Source organism: Ptychodera flava, chromosome 10 (assembly GCF_041260155.1).
Source record: "Ptychodera flava strain L36383 chromosome 10, AS_Pfla_20210202, whole genome shotgun sequence".
NCBI lineage: Eukaryota > Metazoa > Hemichordata > Enteropneusta > Ptychoderidae > Ptychodera > Ptychodera flava.
In genome coordinates, this window is record NC_091937.1 from 14,909,943 (window position 1) to 14,933,825 (window position 23,883).

At 36.8% G+C, this 23,883-nt stretch overlaps 1 protein-coding gene across 1 annotated transcript; it reads left to right on the forward strand.

Annotated features, from left to right (window-relative positions):
* LOC139142076 (dapdiamide synthesis protein DdaC-like) lies at positions 1–20,522 on the forward strand. Its single transcript, XM_070711870.1, has 4 exons — positions 1–714; positions 16,211–16,399; positions 17,032–17,164; positions 17,425–20,522. Exons 1-4 carry the CDS (start codon positions 163–165, stop codon positions 17,721–17,723), a joined length of 1,173 nt encoding a protein of 390 aa, XP_070567971.1. The 5' UTR covers positions 1–162; the 3' UTR covers positions 17,724–20,522.
* The last annotated feature ends 3,361 nt before the right edge of the window (positions 20,523–23,883 follow it).

A 23,883-nucleotide genomic window follows, 5' to 3' on the forward strand; every position in this document is an offset into this window, starting at 1 on the left:
CTAACGATCCTAAATCACATGACCTCTTTGTGCGCTGTTTGGCAATCGTCCACACAATTGTTTATCAGTTCATTTGAAGCTCGCACCTCGCAGTGAAAATCTCTGGTGTGGGAAGGGTCGCGTAAACTTTTTTTCCGCACGTCATCGAAAAACAGAGCAAGAATGCTATCATTCAAGTTCGCCACACAGAGAAGGCTTTGCCGATTTTTGCCGTTGATGCACGTGAATCAAACTGCATGGAGGTCTGTTCGAACCCAGTCCTGCGTTAACGGTTTCGGCAAACGAACACGATTGGACATACCGGCCCAGACTAGCGCTCGTATAGCAGGCCGTAAATGGCTGCCCGGTTCGACGTTCCCTGGAAACAAACTACCCGAATACCTTGCCAGCCCAAGGGAAAACAAACCAGCCGTTTATGAAGTTATCGAAGAGAATGTGAAGCTCGAGGAGTGGTCGTCCAGATGTCGAGAAATCATTGATGAAAAACTTCACGTCTACGGCACCATTCTCTTCAGAGGACTGCCAGTGGAAAATGCTGACGAGTTCTCTCGTTTTTTCAAAAAGCTAGGATACTCGAATATGACGTACTATGGTGGAGCAGGAGAACGGACTGAAAAAGCTGACCAAGTTTCATCTGCCAGTGACGTCGACCCTCCCTTATACACAATAGAACCACACAATGAAATGGCATACGCTGACCACTATCCTTTAAAGGTGAGAATTTAATCAATGAGCGGATGGTTTTAACGCAAACGCAAGCTCGACACAGTAATTTTACTGAATACAAAATTCAATCTAAACAACAAGATGGTAGCCTGATAGTTGTTCTATTAGCACCTTTTTACAAGTTTTATAGCAAATAAGTGATAACATCAAAGGTGTCTGTGTGCGTACTTATGGAAATGAGGTCAAAGGCTAAGTTCTAAAAGGGTGATAAATTATTTTGGGGATAAGAATTAGGGTTTGAAACTAGCGGGCAAATGACTGAACGGGTTCCTAATTTAAACTTAGCAACGGGGTTCCGCCACGAATAACTTCAGTACACTGTAACTTTTAAGTGGCACAGATCCCATTTACAGGCATGAGGCAGTTCTTCAGGCATTCTGGAATTGTACGTCCTTCCTTTTCTCGTGATGATCGCCATGTATTTCAACATTTGTATGCGTCAAATGTCAATTTTCCTGCGATCTAAATGTCCTATGTCGAGACTGTCAGTTGATTTTCATTCCTTCAATTTACTCTGTTTTGATATATATTTGCCCACAGCAGACTAGGGGTAAGTCTGATCAGATACCGACGTACACGAACAGTCGGAGTCAACATGGCCGCTAGCGTTTGATTCTTCGCTGATAATTTGACCGGTTGAATCGTTGGCATTTCTAATGAAAGGGGACATTTCAGAGCATGATTTGAGCGTCGGACACTTTTTATAAATCAAAGCAGACGATGCGACAAAGGGACCTTGACATAAACCTGAAACTAAAACGATGCAGTCCATCGGCATCGGAAATTTGATCGAAAAATTACCGGTTGGCTGACAAGTGGGGGCAGCACCTTGGACTTTGGAGCGGTAGAGTCGCAAACGTACAACAGTCAGCGAGCCTGCTATAGTCTACCATGATTGCAAGTGTGTTTAGATCTAAAACGTGTCCCGGTGCTAAAACGAAGTAAGGAACTGGGTTACACGCAAGCTTGGCATTACCTACCGTATAATGGGACGCTATTGAAGTCATATGGACATTATTGAAGTCATATTGTAGCTGCTCTTTAATCCTTCAAGTTGCATGTAAAAATACTTAATTAGGGCTGGTGATAGAATTAATAATAGGGAGGGTTAGAATTTAAATAAAATATACCTAATTTAATAAAGGGACTCATTTTAAGTCATATCGACATTTTTTGAAATCAAACTAGTTGCTGCTAGGCTCGAAAAAGACTTAGCAGGAGGTGCATTGTTTTTCGAAAATAAACTTACCCCAAAAAGGTCACATTAAGAGTCGTATAGACAATTTTGAAGTCACGCTGACTACTGTTATTTAATACTCCAAGATGCGTATAAAAATACAAGATTAGAGCTCGAAACAGAAGTATCTAGGGGTAAAGCAAATGTTCTTCAAGCAATATACTTACCCTATAGACCCTTTTCATAAAGAGGGCGTCCTTTAATTATGACGTCATTTACCGAACGAAAGCGTAATGAAAGCGAGGTCAGTAGGTCCTGTCAGCTGGAGAAGGTAAACAAAGCGCACGAAGTTACGAACTATTGACGGTGTTACAGCAGAACTACCTGAGAAATTTTTCTAGAAAGGTAAGGTATTCAACATTTCTCTACATTAACATTCCAAGATAGGGCTGTCATGCTGGTTTAACCGCACTTTTGCCACTGTGTGCAGAAAATGTTTGTCATCTCTCTCGCGACCGGTCGCGAGACGTTGTCGTCTGCAGCTGAAATAGTTGACGTTGTACCACTGTCGGAGCTCGTGAATGCATGCGTTGGATCACGAAATATCAGGTTGACAACAACATGTGAGCACGCTTATAGAAAGTGAAACACCATAAATATTCTCTAGTGTAATTACATCCCCTGTATACCCGGTTTTGTAAACTTAAATCGGATAAATCTGAACATCGTTGAGGCATCGTTGATGGTGGTGCCTCGATCATCCTCACAGTCAATGGTTGAGGACACGAAAGTACGGAATTAAATTGTACAATAAGTTGCTGACTTTCTCGACTGCAGTTCTTGATACATTTGAAGAGATGGATTTGTTTATACTACGTAAATCAGGTAAATACAGACTCAGGCCTAACAATGACATGAATATGCTGTTAGAAACAGCCGGGATTAAGCCACACTGTCACGTTTATGTTCATTTACATGCTCAGATCATTTTGACGTTGTTTCTTGATGTCCATCAAGCGACAGTGGCTAGAGGGACTGTGGTAGTATGTAATCGCTGTGAAAACATGCTAACTCGGAATTTTTTTCCACAGGGAGGTTTGAAACATGCCCCTTAATTGCTGTGTTCCTGGTTGTACTGGTAAGGGTTACCGGAGAGTGTCTGGTCACAAGGTATCTTTCTTTAATTTCCCACGCGATACAGACCTCGTGAAGAAATGGCGTCATGCAATAAGGCGAGATCCCAATGCAGCTGTTTCAAGTACCAAGGTCTGTTCCCTACATTTCAAGGAAGATGACTTCCGATACACACTAACAAGAAAGAGACTCTTGTGTAACAGTGCGGTGCCATCACAATTTGCGTGGACAATCTGATTCAGAATAGGAAAACGCCTGTAGAATGGAGAGCTGAATCCACAAACTCAACTGTTAAAGACACAGTGACAACAAAAACAGTCCTAGGGGAGTGTCAAAATACCTGTGACACAGTAAATGCTGAGGAACTGATCATGCAACATAAACTGAACATAGAGAAGTTGAAACAAGATAATCTACAGAAAGACATAGACATAGAAAAATTGAAGAGTGAAATTCTCAAAGAAAGTTATGAAAAGGAATTAATGAAGGTCAGAAATGAAATAACTGAACTAAAAAATGAAATAATACCTGTGGATGAAAAGCACTGTCAGATTGCTTTTAGTGTACACAGATTTTTAGATTCCGACAATGATATAGCTTTCTATACTGGTTTTCCTGATACCAAGACTTTCCTAGATGTTTTTGAATTTTTAGATACAGGAGAAAATGGAGAGAATGTCAGATACTGGAATACTGGAAATGAGAAATGTAACATGGATAATTCAGGTACCAGGAATAATTTCCATAGAAATAAGTTAGGTCGACCAAGGTCTCTGGAACCTCTAGATGAATTTTTTTTAATACTTTCACTAGACAAAATGCTTGATATGCGCTTAGCATACTTACGTATATTGATGTATATGGAACAGAATACTAATTGCATATGCAGCGTATATCTTTGTATATGGAACATTCCAATACGTTGATATGCGTAGCGTATTTCTTTGCAGATCATGAGTATACGTAATGCAGATGTTTGCACACTAAGTGTACACTGTAGTTTTGCATTTTATTAGCATACGTACTGTATACTGAATGTATTTGACACATGTACAGAATCAGTATATGTGTATATATTGTTGTATATCAAGCATTTTGCCCAGTGTTTGCAGATTACGGCAAGGTTTTCCTGAACATCATTTGGCCAACCTGTTTAATATTTCATCGTCAACAGTAAGCAGAATCGTTGTAACTTGGGTAAACTATATGTATTTGAAACTAGGCAGTCTTGACATATGGCCTTCAAGAGATGTTATCTCAGCAACAATGCCACTCTCAATGAAAGAAAAATATCCATCAACCAGGGTTATAATTGATTGCACTGAAATAAAATGTGAGGTTCCATCATCTCTTATTTTACATAATGAATTGTTTTCACATTACAAAAATCACGTGACCATGAAAGGATTAATAGGAATTTCTCCATCGGGTGGTATCACATTTGTGAGCCAGTTATATACGGGTTCAATAAGCGACCGTGAAATGGTGAAAAGAAGCGGTTTTCTGGATATGTATTTTGATGTTGGAGACTCTGTGATGGCAGACAAGGGATTCACCATATCAGACCTTCTAAAGCCTAAAGGTGTTTCTTTAAACACTCCCCCATTTCTTGAGAAGAGAAATCAATTTGATGCAGGTGAAGTCGTTAAAACTCAAGAAATAGCTGCAGAACGAATACATGTCGAGAGAGCCATCAATAAAATAAAAAAATTTCATATTTGGGACAAAGTATTCCCTTTGTCTATGTTTGGCAGCATCAACCAAATGTGGACGGTATGTGCACTTCTTTGCAATTTTCACGATCCAATTATAAGTATGTAGAAAGAGAAATGTACACAAGCAGTCTACTCACTTTTCTAGTTCATTGCAAAAAAGTAGTTTTATTAAATGTTAAGTCAAGTGCATTTCATAACAGTATTTCTTTCAAAATATTTAACATTTGAGAACATAGTGAACTCTGTAAATAAATAGAAATACATTAATTTTAAACAGAGTTGGCCTATGTAAATGTTATCTTATAGTCACAAGTCATCATAAATATATGTATATCAACATTGATTTTTAAAAGTGGCAAAGCCTTTCAATTATATATTCTGTGAAATTACAAATATAAATAGTTAAAAGTGTTTAAAAGACAAAATGTATATTCTGATACTGTAATCATAAAACTGGTATTTTAAATATTTATACAACCTGTGGATTATTTACACCAAGAGATCATATATTCTCAGTAAATTATTTACAAAAGAATAACTGAGACTTTAGTTTACAATAATATTTACATGTTTTATCAATTATTTATTTCAGCAATAAAAATACTTTTAGAATGTAGAATTTTCAGTGCTCTATAATTAAATTTGATCAGTCAATATAAATATAAATAAAAGCAATGGTTCAGATATAAATATTTTAATAAATGTTGAATAAATCTATATTGGATGATGTATTTTCTGTCTTTTTGAGTGTATTTTAAAGCAAACTTCACTCTGGTGTAAATACTTGGCTTAACTTTTTTGTCTCACAAAGATTAGACATACAGGATCTAAGAATATTTCAAAGTCTGACAATATGAAATTGATAATTCACTGTGGTGTTGCATTGTGAGATGCAATAACACATGGCCCATAATAATTTACAAAGAAATCATTCAATTTTAGAAACATCATTCTCCAAAATGCATAGTTAAAATCTATTCTTTCAACACTTAAACCCCTGTGGGTGTAGATGATGAAATCACACCACTGTGCACCTGTGATGGCCATCTGGCCTTGTACTTGATAATAATATCTGTGAGTTTGTTTCAAAACTGGTTTATTATCAATATTTTCACTGCAGAAATTTGGGTCAAAACATGCATCTAATGGTGTAATGTTTTTTTTGATTCAGGGCATTTTACTTCACAGATACCAAAGTGTGAATCAGCACTCATGTCTATAACCTTACCATCAGGGGAACATGCAAGAAAACCTTGTGTTGTGTCAATAACTAGACCACATTTATATACTGTTATACTGTAACCACCATTTTGCATAAATTTGATGTAAGCCTCCAAAGCTTTCTTTTCAAACATCCTTCCGTGTTCTGTGCTCACTGACCTAAATGGCTTTGGATTAAATAATCGCTCAGCAAGAGTATCAAAATTACGCTTTCTAGTGCAAACATCAAAAAATGTTGACGCAGTTATCCTTGGTTTGCGATATTCCCACCATTTGTCACAAGCTGCCTGGCCCCTGGTATCAACCTCAATGCTTGAAGCAGTGTTTCATCAACTGTTAGTTGAGTTATTAAAGCTTTGAGACAATCAGGTAGTTGCTTATCTGTAGATTCAGTTGGCAATGAAGAGAGTGGAAATCTAGGGTAACTAATCAGTGGCATAGTATTTACTGGAACTCTTGCTGAAGGGTTAGTTGAAATATAAACAGCAAAGTTGGATTCACTTGGTGCTAACTGATAACTTAACACTGAACCTCTTGGCATTTCACCAGCTTTAGTATCAATCATATTTGTAGTATCATTCAAAGGAGTGATCAACATTGCACAACTTTTGGGTTTCTGTCAACACAATTCTTTTTAATGTTACTTCATTGTCAACATTAATCACATCACCTCTTACAGCTTGATACAAAGTACAGCACACTGCATCCCCCTGATTTTTCTGGCCCACTTTAAGCTTTTTAACAGCTACATCCATAGCTGCTGTGGGTTCAATTCCATCAGTCCGTCTTTGATTCCACTTTTGTAATTTTGATGTCACAGGAATATTACCATTCAAATCTTTCTGTAGATTTTCATCATTAACATTTTTGTATCCATATAGCGAAAATTCACAAATTCGGAACATAAGCCCAATCATGTGGTTACAAAAACCAGATTTACCTGCAACACATGTACACTGGCCATACAACACCTCACCACTTACTAAATGCAGAGCTAATTTTAGAGAATGAGGATCTTTGGTTTTACTGTAACTATGAAAGCATTTTGATTTTAAGAAAAAGAAGAATTCTTAAACTGCTGTCTGTAGGCTAAAAATATAGTTCTCATGATGAAATACAGAACCACGCTGAAATGAAGTTGCTTCTCCTCTTTTGTGTCTGTGCAAGGCCTTACCACCCTGTGTTGCATAGCGGTCCATCTGGGCTCGGGAAAACAATGGCAGTTTCTCTAGTGATGTGCCCCATCCTGTCACTGGGAAACAGCTTTGAATAGATGTAGATGGTTGAGTAGTTGCTAATTTATTATTTCTTGTTAACCCCAGGCTTCTCCTTTTCAGCTCTGTATATATGTTGTTTGGATCTGGATCAACAATGGTATCTATTTTGTTGGCAATAAAGTGATGCACTCTGAAAAATATAAATATAGTATAATCCATTTAGTATACCTTTGAACATGGAACCTAGTGAATTGTTTTGTCTTAAGAAAATTGAGATTTAGTCACCATGACAATGGGTTTCCATTTTATAAAATGTATGTGTGTTTGGTAGACATCATCTTAAATCAAGTCCTATTCAATCATGGCTTTGAAAACAAGAATAAAACAAGATCCCTTCCCTTGAAGATTACCAGATTGATGTTTGTTGAAATTCAGTAATATTGCATACAACTTAATAACAAGATAACATACATGCAGACAATTAACAGTTACTTGTACTACATCATGTGAATAACAAGTAGTGTATCAACATACAGAGTTTGTATTTCATTGAAAACAGAACAAGAAACTGCATTGCTGGAATACCTTGCCACAAGTTCTGCTTTAGTCATACTCTGCCTGGGTTTGTCTCCTCTACACTTCAACCAGAATCTCAGCTCGTCATTGGTTAACCTTGCTGGCTCCCTTCCATTCAATGCTGCCCTGGTATGTCATCTTCTGTCAGGGATATACTGGTTTCACTTACAGAGTTCGTGGTCTACCGCCATTATTAGATCTACAATGTACACATCAACATATTGAACTAAATAAATAATGAATTCAACTCAGACTCAATCACGAGTCACAGAGAAATATAGCTCAGCGTGGCAGAGCTGTGTGTTACCGGCGTTATATAGCCAGGTGGGAGACCCTATACCGCCGGTAACACACATCCATAGGCTGCCACGCAGAGCCATCGTCCCGCGGAGTATCTCCGATGTTATGTGTATACACACACCGACAACGTCAATGCAGGGGTGTTTAAAGAAATTTGCCGACCCAACAACATCGATGCATACGTCTATTGAACTCTACGACACATTTATAGATGTAGGGTATCACACGGTCCCTCCGTGGGTATCAGCACAAATCAAGAGCGACTGTTTAGGGAACGAGCACAATTAACGGGGGGGGGGGGGGCTGGAAGAGAAAATATGTGGTGCAAAAATTTTTTACAGGCCCCCCCCTAACACCAGCAAAAATTTTAGTGGCCCCCCCATCACCGGCAACAAAATTTTTGTGGCCCCCCCCCCCCGAAAAAAAAGAAAGATTACATGGGTACAAAGTTGTACACATATATATAATCCTTATAACTTTTAATATATGCTTTAGTGAAAACAACATTCTTGCATTCTTGAAATAAATAATAACAAATAAATATATAAATAATAAACAAAATAACATATGTTCAAGCTTTACTACTTGTAACACCTACAGCTAGCTTATAGAACAGGAATGCCTGTCAGTACCATGTGAAATTAGCATTCACATGGCTAGTTGGCATGGCTAACTGTATGTGCATAGGGAATAGGCAGTTAGGCAGTACACATTCATTTCAGCTAGCCATTCACATAAATGTGAACGAATGGTTATTTTGAATAACGAATGGTTATTTTGAACTGTTCACATGTATGTGAACGAACGGTTATTTTGAATGCACATATGAATGACAGGGTCATCCTGGCAGAAAAAGAGCACCATGAAAAGTACTGATTTGACACCAGATTTTACTTTTATTGATGTTGCTGTTACGAATTTGGTAAACATTGTTACATTTGCATGTTTGCAAGGTGTAAGCAAATATCAAATAAGTGAAATCAAATTCCAGTGAAATCGAGTACTTTTTACACAGGCTCTTTTAGTGTACATGTATTATATGATACAATTGGTTAGAGATGTAATTTAACCATATTTGGCCTAAAACTAAGACAGGCCAAACAGAGTTAAAAGCAACTCAGACTCACCTGATCACAGCAAACACAAGCAGACTCACCTTTCCAAACGTTCAAAATAAAAAGCACAAAATAGGCCTATATCTGTAAGTCTGATGACCAATTTAATAAATTTTTGGCTTCAACAAATTTCATAGACACAGTGAAAAGTGATTTAGTCAAAGATTAGTTTTTAAAAGAGTTCATTTAGCTCTGGCCAAGTCTCGTCTTTCATGTCCTATTTTGTTTTGAAATTTGATATTGAAGACTTCTTTAGGTAGGTCATGATTATTCTTGCCGAATTTTCTTGGGCCTTGGCTGATATGCACACTGAAATGAAACAGAAAGAAGAGAATGAACTTAGCAACATTTATTAAGACAACAAATTTACAATACAGTTTCAGAACATGTGTGTGATTTGTTACATACACATAGAGGAATTTTTTACATGCATCTTTGCGAGTGCAAAATTAACACATTAAAAGTGTAACATATCTAGAAATGTATTGGGCTTGTGTAAGTTGTATTGACTTGACTAGTTGTTGCCACTGGCCCTAAAGCTCAGGTTAAAAATGTCGGGCCATATACAAAACCAAGCTTCCCAGGAAAACATCAATGTGCAGAGAAAAGCCTCTCTATAAGGCATACTAATTTCGTAATTGCCCTTTATAAATATGCATTTCAAATACTTACCGGATCAATGGAAAATTATCGTCCACGGCGACTTGCTATCTCGGTCACTGCATCCAACAATGTCGCGGGGAAATGTCCACCGAAACATACATAGACCTAACTCACTTGCTGTTTTGACTAAAAATGTGTCGTCACTGGGGGAAGAAATGACTGAGAAATCAGCCATAATTCGTAAGATTCAGCTGGAGATTTGAACAGCCGTTAATACTTGAAAAAACTATGCGTTATCTCATTTGAGAGATGCAACGCATAATGTGTCCGATAACGATCGCGTGGGAACACAAAGCATTGGTCAAATTCGAAAGGTCAAGGGTCGTGACCGTCGCAAAATTTTGACATTTCAAGTACGCGTAAACTGTTCTTTTAGATTTTTCTAATAAGCAAAAAATGACTTTATATGAAGAGATCAGTTAAAATACGGAAGTCCAGCACACTAAGCCAGCACACTAAGTGAACCCCGTTGCAATACTGATCAGCCTTGTTAAATTCCAGCATACTCATTTACGGGACCCTTACGTTCATACCCTGTTGCGTGCCGTCCACTCTCGGAAACGCAACTCTTTCCAAAGTCACGACATCATACATCGTCAGAACCGTTAGTCGATCCGGCTCGATTTTGAACGGTTTGGGGATGAACAGTACCTGTACTGCGTTTCCATTAAGTTTTATGTAAGTTGTGATCGCGAAAGTTTTACAATGGCAGATGCAGAACCGTCGCAAGTGTGTTCGTCGTTGTGTGATGATCTGACAAAATTTATTGACAGATCCAACCATGTGAGTACCTTTCAATAGAATGCAGGTTCCGATCATATTGAATATTTAGCGGTGAACATGTGTTAATTATTTCACATTTTGAAAATAAAATAAACGATGTTTAAAATTTGATCTGTGCTGATTTATCTGATTTAATTTACTACTCACAGACGTTCGCAGCCATCTGCATTACTCCCCTCTTGTCATATTCATTGGTTTATGCTGAAAATCCTGGTCTCTTTTTTTGAATGGAGATGATTAAATTAATTCTAACTATATTTAAGGGATAGTCTGTAACTTCATAATTTTGGCAGAAATTTTGTTCTTCGTACATCGACTACAGGTTTTTCTCTCTTTTCAAAATCATGTTAGCCAGTATTGCAAATGTTATTCTATTTTCTAAAACACGTTCAAATGTCCAGTGTTCACAACCTGTATTATGTAAAGTCAGCATTGTTATTGTTGGTAAACACATTTTGGTCTGGACTAAACTTTAATTGAACACAATAACACGTGGACTTTTATAATATACATGCACACAAAGTGTATGTTGGTTGTATTGATAATATCAACTAGCTAATTCAACTTAAATTTGTGAACCAATAAAGTAATACATAACAAAAATATTAACAAAATCAAAAACTTACAGCTTTACACTGTCACTTTAAAATGGCAAACCGTTGCTTCTGTATCCACTAAATATTTAAGTCTGAGAACAATTTAACTGGTAACCAGTGCATGTGACCCATGTGACATTTCTATTGTGCAAACATGAGTAATTTCACCTGAAAAACTTAACTCAAGTAAAAACAACTCTACACATGAGTGCTGCCTAATTTATTTAAATTAAATAGACAATAGGGATATGAAAACATGAGAATTGACAAACAAGTCAGTCCTTGGAGTTTATTAATGCATGTCTAAATTTTTACTGCCACATGTGTAAGCTACCATTCAATCCATTGACAATCTTCCCTTCTGTCATGAATTCAATAGGACTGCTAATGAATGGTTACTTCACATGGCTGAGCCTGATTTCACATGCATAGCTTGTGATGAATGTTCAAATTTTAACATGTCGTATTTCCAATACTGGCATGTGGCAGGTTGGGCTGCTATGGACTGCCTATTTTCCCTCAAATAGCCATGCCACCTGTTCCACACAGTTATGTGGACTGGCTAATAGGCAGTTCAGTTTTGTAAGGGAATATACTTGTCAGTATTGTGTTGTGCTATTTTAATCATAATATTGCTGATTTTACACAGAACAACTGCATTGTGAGGTTCAAGACTTGGTATTTCATCACGCTACAAGAAGTTTAACAAGGAACTCCAACTTCAACAAGGAACAAAATGCTGAAAAATATTCTCTGTCTGTCATGGTGTAAAAAATTTGGTGGCCCACCCCTTACCTTCCTTGGAATTTTCATGGCCCACCCCAAGAACACTCATTTTTTTTCGTGGCCCCCCCATTTTCTCTTCCGGCCCCCCCCCCCGCCGTTAATTGTGCTCGGTCCCTTAGCGCACTATTTGCAGACGACAACGTCGCGAGAGAGATGACAAACATTTCTGCACACAGTGGCAAAAGTGCGGTTAAACCAGCATGACAGCCCTATCTTGGAATGTTTAAGTAGAGAAATGTTGAATACCTTACCTTTCTAGAAAAATTTCTCAGGTAGTTCTGCTGTAACACCGTCAATAGTTCGTAACTTCGTGCGCTTTGTTTACCTTCTCCAGCTGACAGGACCTACTGACCTCGCTTTCATTACGCTTTCGTTCGGTAAATGACGTCATAATTAAAGGACGCCCTCTTTATGAAAAGGGTCTATAAAGAGATGCTGTCGGAGACATGCGCATTTTTAAGTAATGCTCATGGTGGCTATTTGACTCATGTACCTGGATAAAAAGAGCAATTTTTAAAAATATCACGTACCGGATAAAGAAATGCTCTTGAAGGGAGGCTTATTTTGAAGTCACACTAGTAGCTGCTATTTAATTCTTCAAGTTCGATATACAACTGTAAGATGAGAGTTTGGAACAGAATTGACAGAGGGATGGGCTGGGGTTTTTTCAGAAATATATCTACCCTTAAATTAAACGACAAATTCGTGATCGTATGGACATTTTTTAAATCATATTATTTGCCGCGAAATAATACTTCAAGTTCGACATAAAATACAGGGATGGTGCAGAATTATCGGGGAGGGGGGGCTAGTTGTTTTCAAAAATATACCTACAAGTCAAACTATTTGCTATTATTTAATACTTCAAGTAGCATATTATTATAGCTTTGTGATTTACCAAAATATACATTTACTATGAAGGAGGGCAATTTGTGTATTGCGGACACTTTTGAAGTCATACATATTACTTTTCTACAAGATTAAGGCTTGTAACAGACATAAACAGAGAGGGCTAGTAGTTTTTAAATATTCACTTTTGAAGCCTAGCATATAGCCTCAATCAAACAAAAGCACTTAGATAGTTATACCTATTACTGGACAAACCAGGGGAAGCCTACCTCAATCAGATAAGCAGCGGACACTTTTGAGTCAAACGATTTGCTTAAATTCAGTGCTACCAATAGTGTAAGTGGAAGCATATAATCATCAGTTAATTGAAGGACACTTTATAGATCACAGGGATACTTTGGAGGTGGAACGTTGTTTTTATTGAATAGTAGTTGTTGGATAAAGAAGCGAAAGCGATCAGATTATCAATGGAATACTGTTGAAGTTATCTTGGACACTTTTGAATTTAAAGTATTTTCTTCCATAGAATAAAAATACTTGGATATGGCAGTGGAAGCATATAATCATACAAATTATCACGGGACAATTTAGAGGTCACTTGGACACTTTTGAATCGCAGTCAAATGTATCTAGTTTTCAATGCAGTACTAATTGTTGAGCAGTGGAAGTGTACAGTAATCAGATTTGCAAGGGACACTCTAAATATATCCCAGGACAAATTCGAAGTCAAAGCAATTGTATCATTTAGACAAAAGTAGTTGGATATTATATAGCAGTCGGAGTGTGTAGATATCAGAATTATCATGGGACACTTTAGAAGCAATGCGGACACTTTTGAAGTCAAGTGCATTGTTTGCAGGTCAGGGCCAGTTGTTGAACAAGCAGTGGAAATGTATAGTACTCTGATAAGGAAGGGAAAACTTTAGAGGTCATGGGAAGTAAAGACACGACATGGACAGCGTTACCATGGTCGTACTTTTATCTTGATAATAGCGAAAATTTACTACAGCAACACTCTTTATGATGTGTTGTCTCAAATAGTACTGTGCCTGCTTTACCAGTTTTCTATGCTAACGTTTTTAACGCTTGTGTGAATCATAGTGCGGACCACGCAAATCGTCAATTCTTACTTGGCTGGTCTAGGAACAATTGTTGTTTCTACTCCAGTGCTTCTGCAGACTATAATTTTGAGGTTTCTGTCAATGACAGTAAAATTCCTCTGAACAAATTGGCATGCAAGGTACTGTATTCCATCCTCATACGAAAGCGTACAGACCCCCTCGCCCAACTCTATGCACCAGCATTTGAAGTGGTTTCACAATTTAAATGTAACTCCTAGAGAATCAGATATCAACCTTACTTGGAAAATGTGTCTGACATTATAAATGAACTTACACTAAGAGAGTTTCCAATGAAAGCCTTTGCACCGTCTACTTCAATGTAACAAATATTTGTATTTTTGGAAGATAAAAGATACCATACTGTGTTCAGTTTGCCAAGAGATAGATTCCTTGGAACATAGGTTTTTAAATTGTTCAATTGCTGTCAGATATTGGAACAAAGCAAAAATGTTATTAAAAGATTTGCAGGGAAAGAAATTAAAATTTCACCATCGAATATTATTTTCACAGAGTGCAATGTAAGTACAATTACTGGCATACATAGAGAATTTGTACAATTGTAACTTTAGTTGGAAAATGGAGTATCCATAAATTGTGGATTGCAAATGTAAATGTACCCATCGAGACAGTTTTCAAAAACAAATTCAATATAAGATACAATCTTCGTAAAGAGATGCACTTAAAAGTTGACTTGATACTGCATGCTTTTGAGAGAATAAACAGATTAATGTAAAGAGGAGAATTGTTGTAAATGGCGGATTTCCCAGTCAGTCGTGATGAAATTTTACAATAAAAGAAAAAAATTAAGAGGCCATATGGTACTTTTTTGAAGTGGAAAAATTTGCCCTAATTCTGCTAATGTAGTTTGATATTGCAGTGTAAGCATATACACGTGAAAATTCTTAAGGGAAACTTTAAAGGCTACGATGGCACTTTTGAAATTGCTTCAATTAAAAGTAGTTTAACGTAGTTTTGTTAAAGCAGTGAGAGCGTAGAATCCTCAGATTGTCATGGGATACTTTTGACATGAAAGTTATTTTTGGGTTTCCATACTATTTTTTGTACAAAATAATGGAAGAGTACCATCATCAGATTAGCAAGGGACACTTAGAGGTCGTCTTGAACATTTTTAAGGCCAACCAAATCACCTAAATTCAATAAAGTAGGCGGATATAGGAGTGGCAATATATAATCATCCGATTATCAAAGGATATATAAGAGGGCATTTTGACACTTTTAAAGACTTCCCTATTGTTTTAAATTCTATACCAGTAGTTTGAGACAGTCGTGGTAGTATATTTAAAAATTAGAATCTCATGGTATATTTTGGCCATATAAGGTATCAAAATGTAATTATTATTTTGTTGGTCACTTAACAGGCCCAAGCAAGACTTGGGAGGGATGAGCTCCTCAACGGCATCGAAAAAAATCAAAGTAAGAGTAAAGTGGACACCCTGCGCAAAAAACGGAGTGCATATGAAATATGGTATCGAAGAAGAAATAAGAAAAAAATGTTGATGTTTATACATATTTGTTCACGACTTAAGATGTTTACTTTCTTGACAGAGAGCAAACAGAGCTTTGAATAGAGTAGAAGAGATCTGAGAGTAGAGTTTTAGCCGTTACCGTTGTTGCTTATAGTTGTAAAGATCTAAAGTGGTGCTTACAAGCGACAACTTCTTGTGTCAGCCTCAATACTTGAATGTTTTAATCCTAGACCGTGAAGGAGACACAAAAAGCGGCGACAACTACATCATCAGAGCGTTTATGGCACAAAAGGCCATTTTGATAGATCCTAGGTCTTGGAAGATTTATTTGCTTTGTTACCCGACTGAGGAACGACAGCTGGCGAGGCCGAGACCCGATATAGCCAGAGTACCACAAGTCAACCAATAATGCAAAATGTATCCGCTGAGTTGTGCGATTAATGTCGTATAACATGAGACATTTAAGGATATATCATCCTAACAGTAAAATCCACTTTTCTTCGTACATTAACTCACACTTCTGCAATCAGCCTGCCCTTTTAATACCAAAAATTATGACTGACATCATAGTGACATAGTATAGAGATTGCCTTACTTCGCACGTACGACTGTCTTTGACAGGATGCTTTTGTCGAAAAGATTGACAATCTCAAAAGATTCCAAAAAGGAAGTATGTACAGTTACATGTCTTTCAGCTGTTTTCAGTACCTTAACTTAGTCTTTGGACTATTTCCCCACTGTTAGATATTCTTCTACTGCGATGTCCCAGCAAAACCAGGCCTAGGTGGTGAATCTGGAATCACCGATGTCAGAGATACAGTACGAAAACTTGATCCGAAGGTTGTTCAAAAATTCGACAAATTAGGGTTGAAGTACTTTTTCTACTCGGTTTCCAAGGATACTACTAAAGATGCTTTCATGAGCTGGCAGTTAGTAAGTAACAAATTCTCGCATTCATAGCAGCATACCGGTTTTAACACGATTGGAACTAATTGGATGGTGAAGTAATGTCGGTTTTATCTGCAAATTAAAGCTAATCTGCTTTTCTTTTTACGTTATACACTTGTTTTTAAGAGTAATTTGTAATATTGCAACATTCAGCTATAGGGCACCAAACACTTTTGAGAAATTTGAAATATATGGAGATCCAATTATCCCAAATTAGATCCAATCGTGTTTGTTTTAGATTAATAATAATCATACCAATCCATTATCAAAATGTAAAAAGTCAAAAGTGTTGTTTTATAGTGACCGTATATACGAGAAATAATACGAGAAAGTCAGCAATGCATGGCAAGGTGGAGCACAGAACATCACAGACTATGATTAAATACCGACATACATAAGATAGTAAAAGTCGTGAAAGAATGTTATATCATAGCACGTGTACAAAGTTCAGAAGTATGTTACGAGCATATACTCTTTACTCAATACAAGACATAATATTGTTTTCTACGATACTATGTTAAAGATCGGAGTTCAATTCAGTTACTTCAGGGGTCACCCTGCTCACCTAAAAGGGGTGAGATTGATGAGATAGGGAATTAAAGTTTTTATTTTTTCAGAGGTTCAGGACCGAAGACAAAGCTGAAGTAGAACAGTATATGAAGAACCATAATTGTGAATATCAGTGGTTAGAGAATGATGGTCTTTCCTACTGGCGGTATCTACCAGCATTTATCAACCATCCAATCACAGGTACTGTGAAGAAGACCTGTTGAGCTAGCCAATCAAAGTATAGCAATGGACGTGGGTGAATAGATTACAGGGGCTTCCATGTGGACACTATTACCGCTATTTCATGCACTCTCCAGCCAAGGAGAAATATGTCCGTTCTTCAACCATTTGCTGTAATTTCATTTCTTTCGTTTCATCTTGCCTTCTGGAGCATTAAAGTCACAAACAATTTACCGTTAATTTTATCTCAGATGAATATCATAATTTTCTTTTTCTTAAAGGAGAGAGAGTGTGGTTTAACCAGGCATCTACCATGAACGCAACTTATTTTTACAATCATCCAGTGTGGGCTGGCAAGGATCTTCCCGAGAACAGGTACCCTTTTACGACTTACTATGGCGACGGGAGTGTCATCGAACCGGAAGTGTTACTGCACATCCGGGATGTTCTTTGGCAGGAAACGGTTGGATTCCAGCTCCAGAAAGGCGACGTGTTGGCTTTCGATAACATTTACGCTCAACACAGCAGGCTTGGCTACGATTGTGAAAGAATACTACTAGTTGCCATGACAAGCGATTGACCAATTAACATCCACACAGTCCTCCGTCACGTGTATCCATTGGTTACTCACCAAGTGGTTTTGGCAGAAGTTTGACGAAAATCGATCCCAGCTATTAAAAATTATCGTACGACATAGAAGAAATTTAAAAAAATAGGAATATCCTTATAAGTCAAATAGCTCAAATTACCAAATTTGAATCACTGAAAAGACAAATACCTTAGGTACACTAACTCTTCAAATACGATCCTTTTGGCCATAAGTGATGAAACCAAATTCCCAAGTTAGGTAGTAGTAAACTAGATTGGCTAGATCACTTAAAAGTTACATGGTAGATATAAAGATCTTATATCAATATATGACAGATTTCTTACTCAGATGATGAGAGACAGTATTCCTGGCCATCACTCACAACAGTAGTTTGGCAACTAGCTGAATTACAGCAAACTTCTTTGTCACGTTAGTTTAATCTTGACGGGTGTAGCATGCTAGCAGGGTACGCTTACCAATTCTCGTCACCTGTTACCAGCACCTAACTAGTGGTTCGAGATTGCACTATTGATTTTGTCAGGATGTTGTTGTTTTCTTTGTTGTTGCTGCTGCTGCTTGTTTCTTTCTTGGACCTGGTAACTTACCTGCCTTGAATGATAACGATTACTGGAACTGATTTGATGTCATATTACTGAACCTATTTCGCCTATGAGTGCCAATCCAAATAACTAGATGGTACCATGTTATATGTCTATGAAGATCTTAGTATGTATATGCACCATACCAATACTTTTTTCTTAATGGCGTGGTGGTGGCCATGTTTGAATGAGGCACTCATTACAAATTCATCTTGACGAAACTTAAATATGCAATCTGATTTGTTTAATAATAATAATAATAATAATAATAATAATAATAATAATAATAATGATAATAATAATGTTTATTTCATACTTTGACCTCCAGCCTATGGTACAGTTGTAAATAAAGAATACGTTTGCATCGTCACAAGAAGACAGAGGATAAATATATCTACAATACAATATCGTGATACACGTACAATACAACACTGGTTAAAGGCACTGTTCGCGATCCCTGGTATTGTCTTTGTTCTAGTCTGTAAGAGGATTATGGAGGTGTGATAGCCTTTTGTTTTCCATTGAAATTGTAATCTGATTGGTAAATTTTCTGATGAGACAATCTGGCGCCAACACAGGCCTTTAATCTACTCATCAGGTATAAATCTTTCTCTTCGTTTGTGTGCGAATTAAATAAACTTTGCAAAATGAATAACCCGTCTATTTTCCAGTTGCATGAGCTGGAGGAATTTCTCATAGGTATGGTTTGTATAACCAGGTGTGAACTGAATGTGCCCCCGTGTTTTACAATAGGTTCATTAATAGTAGTACGCTTCACAGAACAATCAGATATCTGTTATATCACTATATGTAGCAGGTTTTATCAACTTCGCAAAGTACTCTAAGAGTTTAGTCACTAATTACAAAACTTTATTTAATATGCAAATGAGCCTTTAATTGAATGAATGAATGAATGAATGCTTTATTTCACCAGATGCTTCACAGTATGTACAATAATGAAAATTATCAGAAAACTGTGTATTACTGAAATTGTACAAAGTCAAAGAAAAGAAAAGAACATTGCAATATTGTAAAATCTGGTGGGGGCCATGAAAATAGTCTAAAAGGACTAGTCGAGTTCATGGCCCGTGAGTATACTAATAACTATTCGGTACAAGCTTAAGTGTGATGGAGGATAGAAACAAACACAGATTTAATGTAAATTCAGTAAGTGATGTTTCAATGCAGACTTGAAAACTTGTCTACTTGACAATTGTTTGAGATAGTCAGGCAGCGAATTCCAGTGTTTCACAGCTGCATACCTAATGTTATGTTGTGAAATTGTCAAATTTGAGCCTGGAATACGAAAATTTTCAACTTGTGTTAATCGTGTTGGATACGAGTGCTTTGGAATCTCAAAATAGTGTTCAACTGTATGAGGAAGATTGTTATGTTTCAAATCATAACAAACATACAAGTACAATATTTACTCAGTTTGTAGATATCTAAAATATTCAGTTTGTAAAACAGAGGTTCGGAATGAGCAATGAAATGAGAAAAGGTAATTGAGCGAACAATCCGTTTCTGAAGGCGAAAAATTGGCTCTAAATAGCTGAAATAAGTGTTTCCCCAGATTTCCAAACAGTACATTATATGAGGTAAGATAAAAGCATTATATAGTTGAATGAGAATAGATTTTGGAACATAGTGTCTTAGTCGTGTAATAATACCAATTTTGGGTGTAATTACTTCAATGACCTTTCGTATATGATATTTCCATGACAAAGATGAACCTATTGTAACTCCTAAATAGCTTGCACAAGAAACTTGTTCTATTGTATCATTCCCAATTGACAGATTTCCTTCAAATGTGGTGTTTCGCTGTGGTGTCTTTATGATCATATAATTGGTTTTGTCAACGTTGACTGTGAGTTTGTTGGCCATACACCAACTGATAATTTCATTAAATTTGGCGTTAATTTGAGTAAGATTTACATTCTGGGTACGTAGAGATTTAAAAATATTTGTATCATCTGCAAAAAGTCTACAATTAAAATAGTCTGTTGAATTACAAATATCGTTAATATATACCAAGAATAAAGTCGGACCCAGAATGGAACCCTGCGGTACACCACATTTGATTTGCCTGTAACAAGAAGATTTACCATTGACAATTACAAATTGATTACGACTTGTTAAATAACTATGAAATAACTTTAGTGATGGACCTCGCACTCCATAATGATGTAGTTTGTGAGAAGGATATCATGATCTATAGTGTCAAAGGCTTTTTTCAAATCAACAAAAATACCTAATGTTACATAGCCAAGGTCCATCTTTCTCTATAAGATCAGCAACAATGTCAGCGAGGGCAACTTTAGGACTGTATTTTTTGCGAAATCCATACTGCGTATCAATTAAAATATCGTACTTGTCAAGAAAAGAAACCAGTTGTTTGTTGATAACTGCTTCAAAAATTTTACTAAAGACGGGCAGAATTGAAATTGGCCTGTAATTACCAACATCAAATGGACAACCTTTTTTATAAAGAGGGGTAATTTTTGCTACTTTTAGACTATCAGGAAAAACACCATTTGAAATCGAAAGATTGATAATATGTGAAAGAGGGCCAGCGATATACTCAGCGATATACTCAGCTGCATGGATAGTCAAAAGAGGATGAGTAAAATCATAACCAGGTGTTTTTGAGGAATCCAGGGAGAGTATTTCTTTCATAATGTCTCCTGGAACAACTGGTTGAAAAAAGAAAGAATTGCTACGACTCTGCTTCAAATAATTCTGGAAATTGATATCAGTGGAAATTTTGGACGCTAAATTGGGCCCAATATCAGAGAAATACTCACAAAATTTATTTGCAATATCTGTACTCTCTGTTATCACCTTGCCGCCAATTTCACTGAGTTCTAATTTGTTTGGGGCCATACTACTCCCATTATTTCTATTGAGAATTTCATTTATAACCTTCCATGTTTTTCCAGAATTCCCACTCACAGAGTTTAATTTATTACAATAATACATTTTCTTTGCGTGTTTTAAAACCTTGGTTAAGACATTACGGTAATTCTTATATATCATTTTAATATCATCGTTCATGGGACGCTTCTTACTCTTTGAGAAGAGCAAATGTTTTTTCTTGATAGAAATAAGCAAGCCTTTTGTTATCCATGGTTTCCGAATTGACTTACTACGGTGTTTTTTTGTCGTCAAGGGTACATGTTTCATAGCAATAGCGTGAAATTTTTCATGAAATATATTGTAGGCATCATTCGCATCACTGCAATCATACACTTCCTGCCATGAAGTACTACTCAAGTCAGTCAGAAAGGACTCACGATTGTAACTAGAAAAGTCGAAACATGTGTGTTGCGTATGCTGTTTGAATACATGCTTCAACCCTTTTACAATTGCAAAAATGGACAGGTGATCTGAAATGTCAGTTTCGATGGAACCGCATTCCAGAAAGTGATCTGTTATATTGGTAATCAAGTGGTCTATTGTTGTACATGTATTATCAGTTATCCTGGTTGGGTGTTAATTACTTGATGGAAGTTATACGAATTCAAAGTGTTGAATAAGAAGTATTTGAATGAGACGATGAAGACGTATCGATATTGAAGTCTCCAACAATTATGCAATTTTTGTCTTTCGATGAAAGGCATTCAATGACTTTCTCAAGCTTTCAAGAAAGTCAGATGTCGGAGTATTCGGCTTTCTATAAACTACACCAAAGACAACATTTTTCTTTGCAATTGTAACTTCAAAGAAAAGTGACTCACAGCTTGCAATATGCAAATTAACCATTTGCGAGTGGGCAAGTGAGGAATGGATGTACATTGCGACACCTCCACCCTGGCCACATTCCCGATTACATGTGTACAGCTGATATGATGGCAGTTGAAAAAGTGACTGATTTACATTTCTGTTCAACCATGTTTCTGACAATGCAATTACGGGAAAATTGTGGTGTAATACATTCAGCAAATGAAGACAGTCATCAAAATGCTTACTAAGAGATCTAATATTTAAATGGAATACTGAGATCGTTGATGTCGGAGTATTCGGCTTTCTATAAACTACACCAAAGACAACATTTTTCTTTGCAATTGTAACTTCAAAGAAAAGTGACTCACAGCTTGCAATATGCAAATTAACTTGACACTGCTCAATGTTTCATACCATAATTAGATATTTATCAGGTCAATATCTGTAGCAGGTTTCACCAAATTTGGTGCCGTAATTTTAGACTTATATACCTAATTACAAAGTTTATTAAATATGCAAATGAACCCTTTATTAACTTCACACTACTAAACGCTTTAAACACAGTCAGACACACACACACACTCACTAACGCACACACACGGACAGACAGATAGACATCGCTATGACATTAGCCCACGTGTGAACACCTGAGCTAAAAATGAACAGGAAGGTATTTCCTGCGCAAATCGTCATAAAGAGGGTTAACAGACTCCGCGCTGACCATTAACTTTATTTATGGGCGCGGGCTCGAGGAAAGCCAAAATTAACGGGCTCGGCAGGCCTCGCCCGTTAATTTTTTGGCTTTCCTCTCGCCCTTGCCCATAGATAAACGTTAATGGTCAGCGCGTCGTTCGTTATTTCTATAATATAAACATATTCGCTCGTTTCTTGCAACACCATATTTACGATCAGTCTAAATTCTTAATCCTCAACTGATGAGAAATTCTAAGTCTACAAAGTGCAATTCTTAACTTCTTATCCTCTAAAGTTGACAAATACTATTCATAATTAAAATTAATCTTGAATTCACAAGACTTGTCCAGTTTGGAATAACTGACCATGTCTGACCTCCATAACTGAGTGCAAACATCAGTAAGTCTTTGTTTTAAAATATTTATAAAAGATTATTCATCTTCGATACCTTTGTTAAGCCAGACGAAACCAAAACCATCAGAAAATAACAACTGTTTCACTTGCAAAGCCCAACAGTTACGTCCCTATTCTGCTTGTGCATGTTCATACATATAACATTTGTAAACGAGATGATTTGTATCCATTTTAGCTCACGTGTTCACACACGTAGGCTTATGTCATAGCGATATCTGTCTGTCTGTCCGTGTGTGTGTGTGAGTGTGCGTGTGTCTGTCTGTCTGTCTGTCTGTTTACACGATAACTCAAAAACGCCTGAACAGATTCAAGTCAGATTTGGTACACAGGTACCATTTGCTATTTGCAAGAGCTGTTTACGTTTTGGTTAGTGTGGCTTGCATATTAATGAAGTTATGCAATATCATTTTTTCCGTACAATGGTTTCCCTATGGATACGGTAATGACAGTGTAGACATATATCAAGAAATACTGCACAAAATTTCATAACACTTTTCACAGATGACAATCTCAGAACATCATGATGATAATGTGAGTGTCATGTCAAACTATCTACTCATTTGCATATTTAATGAACTTTTGTTATTAGTGACACAACTCTGAAATTCCTGCACCAAACTTGATGATACGTGCAACAAATATTGATCTGATATTATACTTAGAAGCATTAGGCAGTGTCAAGTTATTAGATAGCTCATTTGCATATTTTATGAAGTTTTGTA

Bases quoted from the DNA above. Each gene is read 5' to 3' on its own strand.
- LOC139142076 (XM_070711870.1), top strand. From the start codon at position 163: ATGCTATCATTCAAGTTCGCCACACAGAGAAGGCTTTGCCGATTTTTG. The intron at 16,400-17,031 runs GTAAGTAACAAA...TTATTTTTTCAG, and splicing joins CTTTCATGAGCTGGCAGTTA to AGGTTCAGGACCGAAGACAA. The intron at 17,165-17,424 runs GTACTGTGAAGA...TTTTTCTTAAAG, and splicing joins TATCAACCATCCAATCACAG to GAGAGAGAGTGTGGTTTAAC.